This window comes from Gymnodraco acuticeps, unplaced genomic scaffold (assembly GCF_902827175.1).
Source record: "Gymnodraco acuticeps unplaced genomic scaffold, fGymAcu1.1, whole genome shotgun sequence".
Classification (NCBI taxonomy): Eukaryota; Metazoa; Chordata; class Actinopteri; order Perciformes; family Bathydraconidae; genus Gymnodraco; species Gymnodraco acuticeps.
This window is the reverse complement of record NW_022991375.1, coordinates 77,294-90,000: the sequence shown is the minus strand read 5'-3', so window position 1 is coordinate 90,000 and position 12,707 is coordinate 77,294. Positions and strand designations below refer to the sequence as shown.

Here is a 12,707-nt window from a genome sequence, read left to right as displayed (position 1 = left end):
CCTCTGGCCGAAGAGGACGCAGACTCCCGAGCAAACCTCGGAGAGCTGCTGGCAAGACTCATCTCCTCCAGGAAAGGTGTGTGAATGTGTCTGTATTATTAGTTTGCTGCCATCTTTTGTTGTGCCTGGAGGATAGGGGGTCACTGAAAAAACTGAAACGTTGACTTTAAATAAATGTATGTCAACAGATTTCACATAACTGTATTAGGTTAGTTGAAAGCAGTAATATAAAGTTCAAATTAAAAACAATAGGTTCAACTTAATATTATTACTTTCAACTGACCTAATACAGTTATGGGACATTTTTTGACTTGATATATTTGATTAAAGTCAACATTTCAGTTTCGTTCAGTGTTGATGTTTGTGGATATTTAAAGAAAAAACATCTGGCCAAAAAAAACACCTTCATTTTCAGAGACAAGTGCTTTTCACTGCCCTTCTCCTCCCCTCCGACTTGCTAATTACTGGAATCAGCGCACACGCAGCTTTGTAAAATGAATTAGTGGCTCTGAAAAGCTTTTGTGGTTTGAAAGAGCGAGTATTAGAGTATGCAGCCTTCCGGCCATTCTTATTGTACCATCTTATTTCACTTATTCGCCCCAAGTGACTCCAAGTTGATATTTTTTCCCCATCAACGGGAAAAAAAACAAGCTCTTCACCCTTTCATAGTTCTTCATGTTTAGTGCTCGTGTCTCTCTACCCGTGTAGCAGGACTGAGGCTCTGACCCGTAAACACACACATTTATACTCACTGTGGAGAATCGTCATTCAAAACCTGACTTCGTGTGTGTCTCCGTCTCTTTCTGAAACGATTCCTGCATCTACAGTCAGTGAAATGCATTAGCATGTGATTAGTTGAAACGTTTTCTACGTTTTAAAGTTTCTATGTGCCGTTGCATAATCTTCGGCACAAAAATGCAAATCAGAAACTGTTCAATCAGACAGAGAAGTCTAGAATCATGTCAAAGGGCACATTGAATGTAATATGTAATACTCTAAGGCAGGGGTGCCCAACCAGTCGATCGCGATCGACCGGTCGATCGCGGGGAGATTCCCTGTCGATCGCGAGATGTGTCTAAAAATAGAACAACAATATTCTGTTTTATCGTTAATGTCCTATAACATAATCTTCCTGTGCCAGAATAATGCACCTGAACGCATCAAAGCTTTGTGATTGGCCGGCGTGACCCCTGTGTCGGGGCGTTGGTGGGCAGTGGGCAGTGCACTAGTTCGCTAACGTTGTCGGTCCGTGTCAACAGTAGGGGTGGGCGATACCACAAAATCTGGATTCGATCCGATACCAAGTATTTCAGGGCCAGTATCGCCGATACCGATATCGATACCGATACTTTTTTTAATGAAAAGCGTCTTATGTACTTTCATATAGGGGAGAGCTGCATGACATGATTTTTGAGCTGAAATCATCATAAATAGACTAAATCTGAATTCATTTTCATGAATAAAGACAGGACAGTTTTTATAGACAAATACACGTTTTACTTTTGCAAATTTAAAGTGCAAACATGAAAAATAACAATACAAAGTGGCCAAAGTAGCGAACTGTCTTCTTGCACACATCACAGTTCGCTAAGTTTTAATTGCCAGTTGTGAAATTGCTCCACACAACGCTGCTCTTTCTCTCAGCCATCATGCGCGTGTGTGTGTTGCACTCGCGAGTCGCTGGCTGCTGTCAGTCAGCTTGATAATCGGCGTTCAGGCAGGGAGCCTCGAGGAGAAGAGGACAGCAGTGGAGAGAGAAGAAAAGAGCATACTTGTGTTCGTCTGCACATAGTTTTTTGAAGAAATTGACGAGTAGAGGAGACGAGAAAAAAAGTATAACAGTATCGATCCTATTGGCTCTAGTATCGATATTTTGAAACGTAACGTAATATCGGAAGTATCGATATTTTGGGATCGATCCGCCCACCCCTAGTCAACAGGAGTGACAGTCCGCACACACACAAGACCGCAATTATGGCAGAAGCAAAACATATATAATTTTCACTCCGAGTGGGAGGATGATTATTTTTGCATCTATTCAAATTCAAAGTCCATCTGTCTCATCTGCAATGCGAGCGTGGCTTTATCGAAGAAGGGTAATTTAGGAGCGGCATTTCAAAACAGTGCACAAATGCTACGAGACGGAATTCCCTCCTAATTCTGCCCTACGCTCCCAAAAGGGGAGGGGCCTGAAAGGACAGCTAAATGCACAGCAGTCCATTTTCACCAGGCCCAACAACAAGAGCAAGGCTGCTACCATAGCATCTTATCTTGTCAGTCACGTTCTTATCAAGTCTTTCAAAGACGGCGAAGTTGTGTAAGAAGCTTTCCTGGAGGCTGCCGATGCGCTTTTGGGGGACAGTAAAAATAACAGTAGCATTTCAACAGGTTTTTGATATAATAAAAACTCAAGTTAGATACCGTTATTAATCAGCTGTAGGTTTTAGTTTGTTTGAACTTATTCATTATAATTATTGTACAAAATGGTATAAGAATGCAAACTTAAATTGATTATAGTCTATTATCAATTCAGGTTAAGAAACTAGTGTTGCTTGCATCCTATTTTAAAGGCATTTCTTTTTATACTCTACTAAAATGCAACAAAAAAAGGGTTTGATTCTATTAATTTTGTCTTTTTTATTGCACTTTGGCAGCAGATTCCTGTGTAGCTTCAGATCTGAGTTGTTTTATTAGTAAGCCTAATTTATACTTTTGTAGCAACACTATTTTTATATAATGGCAAAGAAAGAGTTCAGAGTCTTTTCTTTTCTTCCTGTGTCATATGTGGCAGCACTGTTCAATGTTTCTTGAAAACATTACCCACTGTAGTGTGACGTGTGAATAAACTCCAACTCTGTATCAACAACACTGTTGTGTAGCTTCAGTTAAATACTTGTATGCGTGTAGATTAGAAAGAGGTAAGATAAAGGATCTGCAGTATTTTATGAAGTATTAATCGTACAAAGGTCAGTTTTATACAAGTAGACGTGTGTATTTACCTGGTAGTAGGCTGTCAGTAACTACGCCTCTCTATTTGGACTGGTAGATCTCGGCAGACTGGCAACTTTAAAAGTAGCTCTCGGTTCAAAAAAAGTTGGGCACCCCTGCTCTAAGGGAATGTGTTGACTTGTGGGTGTCTTTCATCGTGTGCTCGCTGCTCACTTGCCTGCTTCGGTGTAGGAGGTGTCGTTGTCGAGCCTTCTGCAGCCAATCGTCTCAGCACACCAGGGAACTGAAACACTGTGTGTCTATGGATGTGTGTGTGCATGTGTGTGTGTGTGTGTGTGTGTGTGTGTGTGTGTGTGTGTGTGTGTGTGTGTGTGTGTGTGTGTGTGTTGCGTAGGAGGATGTGGGTGGAGTGTAAGCAGCATCTCTGTGAGCGCTCTATCGATTACCAAACAGATAGTACTCCTGCTTCACTTGCTTGGAATAAAAAGTTGAAGATTCTGAGATGTTTTACAAGATTTGAGGTCACAGTGCAGCGAAGAAAAATAAGAAGAAATAGGAACAAGATGAAAATGTAAAGGGAAAGGACACACACATTTATTAAAGCACACACTGATTACGCATGGACACGCAAGGAAGAGAGGGTAATGGTATGTTGTCACCCCTAAAGTCCAGCTGTTGTTGGACATCTCCTCCTCTGTAGTAGGGTGTTAGTGAATGAGAGGAAGAAATAATGAGAAAAAATACATTTAAGATGTGTAAAAGCAAATAAGCTTTACAGCAAAAAACTAATAAGAAAACCAAATCAAAACAATATACAACCCAAATGGAAATAAAACACTATGAGTCTCATTTGTGGAGTTTTAAATACACCCTATAAGGCATCAACACCAAATTATGCAACGTTGTGAAAGTGTAATTTGGTTATGAACTCCACTAACTGCTAAATTGTTGTTTAAGGACATGTAAAAGTGATGCAAATGTTTATATTGAAAGCATCAATCATTGAAAATCCACTTTAGTTCATTAGACTGTTATTGGCTTGGTTTGTGAGAGCTTCACTTGTATCCAAATGACCACATTACACTAGATATAAATAAAAATAATGAGGTTTTAGTTATTACAATTCTGTCTCACACAATATAAAAATCAGATTTGAGTCACTCTGTCATTGTACCACATTTGCTTGCTTCTTCTAGCTGTCTCCACGCAGAAATAACCAAAAGTAGGACTACTATGAGTGAAGTTATCTGATGCTCCACTTACTCGGAGGAATACTAATTTCCCTCCTGCTCTCTTTCCCCTCCTCCTCCCACTCTTTCTATCACCTCCATCCCTCCTCTTCCTCCATCCCTCCTCTTCCTCCTCACTTTCTCCTCCCAGGTTCTGTGCGTAGAAACTCCTCGGCAAACAGTAGAAGCAACGGCCTGAGTGCCAACCACCGGATAGCAGACAGGGACTACATGGGGTGGATGGATTTCGGCCGCCGCAGTGCAGAGGAGTATGAATACTCCTCGTAAAGTCACGGCTCAAACCCTTGCGTACGAGCTCACTGGAAAAAGAAGAAGAAGAAAAAACAACCCACGCAAGCTGGCTCCTCACTGTCTCACAACAAGAGTCTATTTATGATGTATTTGTTGTACATTTGTTTGTAAAACTGTAATAATGCAATATATGCCAAATTTTGCAGAAAAGCTCTCACTGTCCGAGGTTTTTTAGTTTCTGGTTTTCTCTGATTTCTTTATCATTTTGGGTGGAAAGGATTGGGATGGTGTGAAGGTCTGACGGGACTAACTGGACTGATTAAAGAATGGAAATGTCTCTCTCTGTATATGAATTCCTTCAATGCATGCTGCTTGAATTAGTGGCACCTCATTACCGCTGCACACAGATCTAAATCCATTTCTTCTTTTTCTAATATATATAAAGCCCTAATACATCACAAAGGATATTCGAGCGGACAGCCTACGCATGCATTAATATTTATACCACATGGATAAGAAACACATACTCAAAATTAATTTTGAAGATAGCTTATCTTCTATCTATCCACCAAAAGCCTTCTGAATAAAAGAGGATATTAAATTATGCATAACAATTTTATCCTTGATTTGGTTTTAAATTTGCTAAAAAATAATGGAATACTATTCTAAACTCATTAAGACTTTTCTGGATGACTGGAATGAATGACTGTTGTGCGTGCAAACAACCGATGGACACTGCTTGAAATAAGGTTTAACACCCCTTGGTGCAGACACCTCAGAAAATAAGAAATCTTTTTTCATGTGTTGCTTTATGTGAGGAATAGCATTACTTGTAGGGAGATTGCTCTCCCAGCTAATATTGAGTTTGATTGTGTTGGTGTGGAAATCACACTATCTGAGGAAATGTCCCTCACCATGATTTGCCTGTATCGACAACCCACCGCTAAGGTGGATTTCTATGATCAGGTAAAACTCATGCTGAATTCCTGTGACTCCAACAAAGAGCTTATCATTTTAGGAGACTTTAACATTAACTGGAATGACAAACAAAATAGAAAGAACTTAAAACGGACCACGGATAAACAAAACTTAATACAACTAATGGATCAACCGACTAGAATAACCAAAACTTCCAAGACTATTATAGATTTATTATTTACTAACAAAGCTGACAGAATAGTTAAAACCTACAACTTACTGACTGATCTTTCTGACAATAATCTTATTCTCTTTACCAGGAAACTCACAAAAAAAAGGTTCATGGCCACACCTAAAACCCCGGCCTTGGGTTCTCGCTTCATCCCCAAAAATCTGCAACAACGTTTTATGGATGCAGTGAAAATGATTAATTGGGGGGACACTCTCTCCTCTGAAGATATTGGTGAAAACAGTAATCCGTTTATATCTAAAATTAATGATACAATGTCTTCCTTCTCAAGGAGAGGGTGCCTTAGAGACAGGAAGGAACATCATCTTCCCTGGCTGAATCTACAATGCAGGAATCTAATGAAACTGTTGACCACCAAGTGCTCCTTACAAAGCTGAATTTTTCGGCAGTTTCGATACATTGGTTTAAGTCTTACTTATCGAACAGAAAACAGTGTGTTTTGGTCAACGGTGCAAAATCCCCCTACCTTGTCGACCCTGTTGGGGTTCCACAAGGTTCCATTCTTGGACCATTACTGTTTTCACTGTGCCTAATGTATGTCCTGAATTGAATGTGCAAATGTATGCCGATGATGCAGTCATCTTTGTACACGGGAAAAAGACTGAAATAATCACATAATGTCTCTCAAATGCATTGGACAAGGTTAAACACTGGCTGAACAACATTTACTTACAGTTAAATGCAAAAAACCCACTATGCATGATGTTCAGTAAACGACCAGTCAAAATCGAAAGATCCAATGTGTTTTTAAACGGAGCAGAAATACAACTAGTCTCCCAGTTCAAGTATCTTGGAGTCATATTGGACTCGAACTTGACTTTTAAGAAATATGTTTAGAAAGTATCTAATACTATTAAATTCAACTTGCAACATTTTAAACAAATTAGATCTTTCTTAACTGTCAATGCTGCAAAGTCATACCTCCACTGTATGATTCTATCCCACATTGAATACTGTTTGACAAACTGGTCGTTTGCTTGTGCCACAAACCTGAAACCTATAGAACAACTGTACAAGAGAGCTATCAAGGTGTTCATTCATACCACCACTGTACCATCCTTGAAACACACCATTTCTTGAATGTTGACAATTTCAAGCCCCCCCTCCCCTTAGGGGAATTCATCCACAAAAAATACACTGGACGCTGCACTAGGTCAGAAACCAGAGGACACTGTGAAGTCCACCGCAGACGGACCACTTTTGGACAAAATGTCCTCTCCATTAAAAGCAGCTCTTTCTGGAATAGAGCTGCTGAGATACGGGATTGTCCCTCTCTCAATAGTTTTAAAGGTCAACTCAAAGAATGGTTGAGAACCACACATCCGTGCAATCACCGCTAAATGCACTTTAACACAGGGGTATCTCCTCTCGCACTGTAGCTCTTTTATCTTCTCCTGCACTTTATCTCGTAGCTGCTATATTTTACTGCCATGTGGTAAATACTTGTGTATGCTGCTCATGCTCTTTCTGCATATCATGTATTTATTTTTGCTATGTATATAAATGTCATGTTCTTAAATGTTGTATGGGACTACGGATGGAAATTAGCTCAAAGCTAAAATTCTGCATATTTACATTTGAAGCATTATTTGTTTAAAGTGTTCATCAATGTGCATTGTCCCTATTCAAATAAACGATTAAATGAAATGAAAATGTGTGTACACAAACCAACATGTTCGGACCTGTAAAGCCATTATGATGAGTTTTATCTTGGCAAATGTCTGCCACTTCCTTCTTTAAAATCACGATAACAGTAGACATACAAATATGTTAATTATAGAACAGGAGAGACTTCATGTTCTCTGCAATTAGGTGAAAAAACCACGTGTGTTGGTTTTGTCATTTACAATTGACCTGGAAGATATCTGATATCAGTAAAGATCCATTGCTTTGCATCCTTGTTTGAAACCACTTCTGAACTATCCAGAAAGTAGTACATTTGGCCGAAATAGTAGTTTATTCACAAATGACACTTCCTTAAAAATGTCTCCAGTATTTATTGGTTTTCTTAATGATGTAAAAAAAGAAATCTAAAACGAAAAGAAAAAAAATACCAACATTTTGGATTTTCTAAGCCCCTTAAATCTTGATGACCACTTGTGCTTTGTTTTTGTTTTTATTTGATTTATTCTTCTTTCTTTTCTCTATTTTCTGTTCATAATGCCCTCAGTTTTATTTCAGTATATGAACATTGATGTGAAGTGTCTTTTTATGATGTCTTTGGAAATGTGGACATTGAAAAACAAAAAAAAACGTTCAAATAAAGAGTGTCTCATCGGACTTATCATAACTTATTATCTGCCAGGTTGTGTTCTTTTTATATTAAGTGTTATGTAATAAAAGAAAACATTTTCAATTAAAAAAACACAAACACAATTCTCTCACCACTTCAAAAAGTGTCAAAAGGGAGGTCATGAAAGCAGAATGGTGTATTTTGGGTAATGATGGTGGTATGATGAATGTAAAGAGAGAGATGTCTGATGCTGAGAAAAAGGGTCAACTAGCAGCAGCACAAAGGAGATGAAAGTCAGTGAACGCATCACTCGGGAAGCAGGCCGGGGAATGTTGGAGAACATCTTCAAAAGGCCGACGCCATCATTATGAGCTTGAACGACCGTCTGCGCTAAATATTGAAGCGGTTTGAAGCGTTTGGAGAAACTGATATTGATTGAATTATTAACGAAGCTCAAAATAAATCCAGATAATTGCTTTAGGCTCCAATAACAGCTTGTTTTGGAGTTATGAAGACTTAGAAGAACACTAGAAACTTTTCAGGCAGAGGCAGCGGAAGAGGGTTTCAATGACGTCGGTATTGACTTGACATTTGACTTCTTTTGGTTACGACTTTCTGACAAAAGCCGCAGCACTGAGGCTCTGTTTGGACCTGTCGAAGGTTCTCGTATGGGAGAGAGGTGGTGGTGAATTGTGATGAAGCGTCCCATTTCGCCTCTCCTTCGTGAGAGACGTCTTTGCGTGAGGTGTAGACAGAGAGGGATCGATGGACAAAGTTAATGGATGCCTTGGGGAATAGAGAGGACTTTGCCCTGTGTTTTTATGTTTGTTTGTGTGTGATGAGCATTGAAGATGGCCCTTTGCTGAAGGTGCACTTGAATAGGAAAATTGATATTCTTAGAGGGCCGTGGGAATTGACTCAAACTTTTAAAGATCTGACTTTGACTTGAGAGTCAAAGGCTCTGGAAAGGTTTAAAGGCTTCAGAGGGACTGCCAGTAAATGTCTCGGGCTCTCTCGGCTGTGTGTGTGCGTGCGTGTGTGTGTGTGTGTGTGTGTGTGTGTGTGTGTGTGTGTGTGTGTGTGTGTGTGTGTGTGTGTGTGTGTGTGTGTGTGTGTGTGTGTGTGTGTGTGTGTGTGTGTGTGTGTGTGTGTGTGTGTGTGTGTGTGCCAGCAGATGTGAGGATGTGGATAGGTGTGCCAGTGAAAAAAAAGGTCCAAAGGTGAATGCATGTGCAGCCTAAAGCGTGGAGTGATTTGAACACTCAAACATGTATGCAAGTGCTCCGGTGATGTGTGCTAATGGAAAAAGCCACACACTCATGAAAGGAACATAAGCTCCAAGAGTGTGTCTGTAAAGATCCAGCAACGGTGACGAGCAGATGGTCCGAGCTCTTCCTGGATCGTCTATGAAACTGGCTCGATGTACTGTTTTCTTTCTGAATACTGTTTGTCTCCAACTTTCCATTCTTTAACTTCAGATAAGCTTCAGTCAATTCAAAGGCAGTTCACTGGCATCTGAACAAGCAGCACAGTTTCTGTGTTTGATGCTCTGGACTCTGCTCAAATAATATCGTTTCTTCTTGCATCCATCAACACATAACATTTTTAAAATACGACTATTGGCTAAGACCAAGTCGTTTTGATCTTTTAAAGACCTAGAAAGGGTTATTAACGCCTTTGTTACCTCGAGACTGGATTACTGCAATGCTCTGTTTGTGGGTATGGACCAGGCCTCAATTAGACGCCTCCAGCTAGTTCAGAATGCAGCTGCACGTCTTCTGACTGAAAAAGCGTGACCACATCACCCCAATTCTGGCCTCACTGCACTGGCTTCCAGTTCGGTTCAGAATAGATTTTAAAATCCTTTTATTTGTTTTCAAAGCCCTAAATGGGCTGGTTCCGGCCTATGTAGCCGAACTCCTCCATCGCTACACCCCAGGCAGAGCCTTAAGGTCGGCTGATCAGCTGCTGTTGATAGTGCCTAAGACCAGGCTCAAAATCCGAGGGTACCGAGCATTCGCAGCAGCGGGCCCCAGGCTCTGGAACATTTTGCCCCTCCATGTGAGGTCGGCCCAGACCCTGGGGGTTTTAAAATCAACACTTAAAACTCACTTTTTCTCTCTGGCCTTCTAGGCTTCTCTTATCAAGAATAACTTTGATCCAAGACCTTTTCCCTTTCTAACCTCTCGAGGTTTTATTAGAGGGAAACGGTTTGCAGAGTGGCTTAGACAGGCCGGAGAGTGTTACGATTCGTAGACACAGCGTACCTCCCTATCTCTCATCAATTTCCAACTAAGGCTCCAGTGGGGACCTTGTTCCCTGAGTGTGCCTCTCCACCTATGTTTCTTACTCTCTTACTTGCTACCCTTTGCCCTCAACCTATTCTAAGGGAGTGCTTGTTCTTCCGTCTGTCTGTCTGTGTCTGTGTATTCTCTTGTTCCGATTAACCTAGCCACATTTTTTCTTGTTTTGTGTCTATATCTACGCCGGGATCCGGAGTCGAGGCTGATCTTCTTGCTGTGGTCCTGGATCCTCTATCCTGAGTTCTGGATTAAGTCGTGGACTTCGGGTCGTGGCTGAACCTGTCTCTGCGGTCCTGCCTGGGTCTCGTCTTGCTGCCTCCCTGAAGGCTCCCACAGGATTGTAGTTGACATCTTCGTAGATTCATCTTCTTATTACATTTTCTTAATGTCTTTCGTTTTTTGTAAAGCACTTTGAATTGCCTTGTGTTGAAAGGTGCTATATAAATAAACTTGCCTTACAGACACATGCATTTCCTAACATTTGGACTACCTATGCTGTAAAATGTATTATCTCGATTTACACACGGCATCTATTGCACGTCTGTCCGTCCTGGGAGAGGGATCCCTCCTCTGTCGCTCTCCCTGAGGTTTCTCCCATTTTTTCCCCTTAAACTGTGGGTTTTCTCTGGAAGTTTTTCCTTGTACGATGTGAGGGTCTAAGGATAGAGGGTGTCGTTTTTTCTCATACTGATATTCTGAACAATCTGTGCTATTGTATTTGCTGTAAAGTGTCTCTACTGTAGGCTATTTTTATTATATGTACAGCACTTTGGCTCGACCAAAAATCGTTTATAAATGTGCTATATAAATAAAACTTGATTTGATTTGATTTGATAACATAGCAGCAAAAGTTTCAAAGCTTATAATGTAGGAAACTGCACATTTAAGAGACAGTTTTCAACATTTTGAGTACACTTATATTCCATTCTGTGTGACAAATAGCAACCAGCAACCGGTTAGCTTAGACACAAAGACTGAAAACAGGGGGGAACAGCTATCCAAATCAGCACCTGTATACCCTAGAAGGAGAACAAGACCCTTAATTTATTCATTTGAAATTCAGTTGTTATTAAACCGGCGGCCCTTCGGTTCCCAAGCCAATTCCTTACAGATTGAGCTACTGCCACCCCTAATTTACAATTAACTTATTTGGTTAAATGGTGGCTAAAAAATAATTTTGCGCTGGACTATGTCTTGGTAGTTTATGTTTTGGATGCCTGGCAAACTCACAGTGACAACAAGACTTTAGGAAGTTGCTGAAACCGTCAAGAAAAAGCTTTGCCCAAAAGGAAAATGAACCCCTAGATAGAATGACACATTTATGTTGTGCGATTTGTTAATCAAGGGGTCTTAAAAGTGCTTTCTGTTCTCGGCTTCCTTACTGTCAAGATGGAGACAAACAAACATGTTGCATCTGGTCTTACTTTAGTAAATGATTAAATATCTGGTATGCAATTAATCCGCAAATGTTCCGGTTTAACATGAGATCAACATTTGTGACAGGACAAAATGTGGCCTGTAACAGACTATGCAAGGTTTATTTTTTAGCCTGGCCGAATGCCTAGAATTTGGGCATTAAAGATAGTATTCGTAAGGGTAATTAATATCAGACAGGGCTCTGAGGGTACATCACACACCGCCTTACAGTCTGACCATCTGTGCCCAGAAGAGGATTTGATTTGTACCTGAGGGTGGATGTTGATTTGATCTTGTGATAAATAAGATTAGCAAAATGTTAAGCTAAGAGGACAAATATCCACGGTACAAGACGTCTGTGGCATTCACAAACAGAGCTAATTTCTTCTAATTGGACTCCCCAGCGGCCTCAAGTGGCATTTTTTCATTATTGCTCACCTCTCGTTCACCCTGTAACAAATAGAGGTTTAATAAGCAGCCGTCATCCTATCCCTCATAGCACAAGAGATACAGCTGGTGAAAGAGTAATGGATTATGACTGCGCCAATGTGGACAGACGGAAAAACTCAACATATATTTCACAAAATGTTTGTCTTTCTGTTTATTGAGTTATTCATGAGCACCATCTGCTGGATGAGGCTAAATAAGGACTTCCTGTCTGGGACTGTCGTGTCTTGAATGAGTCACAATAACATGTGGAGGGTAAAAAACACAGAATCATGCTATTAAGTTAAATTTGATAACTGTATTTGTATTTGGAAAAAAAAAGCCTCATTACATGTACACCGCATTACTTACAGTGATGTGTGGTTCATGTTTATGCACTACACATATCTTTATGAGTGTGTCAGTACCGACAGTTTAGTGACAATGAACAGTATTTACAGTGAGCACACGTGAGAAAACACTTTTAAAAAAAAGAAAAATAGGTTATATTCATAGGATATTTTTAAATAAATAAACACAATGGCTGTGACAGCTCTTTCAACCCTCATGAGGAACATCAATTATCAAAAACAGATGGTCGAGGCACTATATTGCTTAATTTGTCCGAAAGCTTTTCACCCAGACGTCTGATTGGCCACTTCCGTCGTCCCTCTCTTTCTGTCCTCTTTGAGATCTGCGGCTTCACGTATCGACCCGTCCCCTTCAGTGGA

The 12,707-nt window shown here is 40.3% G+C and overlaps 1 protein-coding gene across 1 annotated transcript in view; it reads left to right on the top strand.

Annotated features, from left to right (window-relative positions):
* cckb (cholecystokinin b) overlaps nt 1–4,767 on the top strand; it is a 5,793-nt gene extending 1,026 nt beyond the window's left edge. Inside the window, exons 3-4 of the mRNA XM_034240750.1 lie at nt 1–76; nt 4,330–4,767. The exon at nt 1–76 is cut by the window's left edge and continues 80 nt beyond it. Coding sequence (XP_034096641.1) covers nt 1–76; nt 4,330–4,466 — 213 coding nt within the window. The 3' untranslated portion in view covers nt 4,467–4,767. The remainder of the gene's footprint in view (nt 77–4,329) is intronic.
* Nucleotides 4,768–12,707: the final 7,940 nt, after the last annotated feature.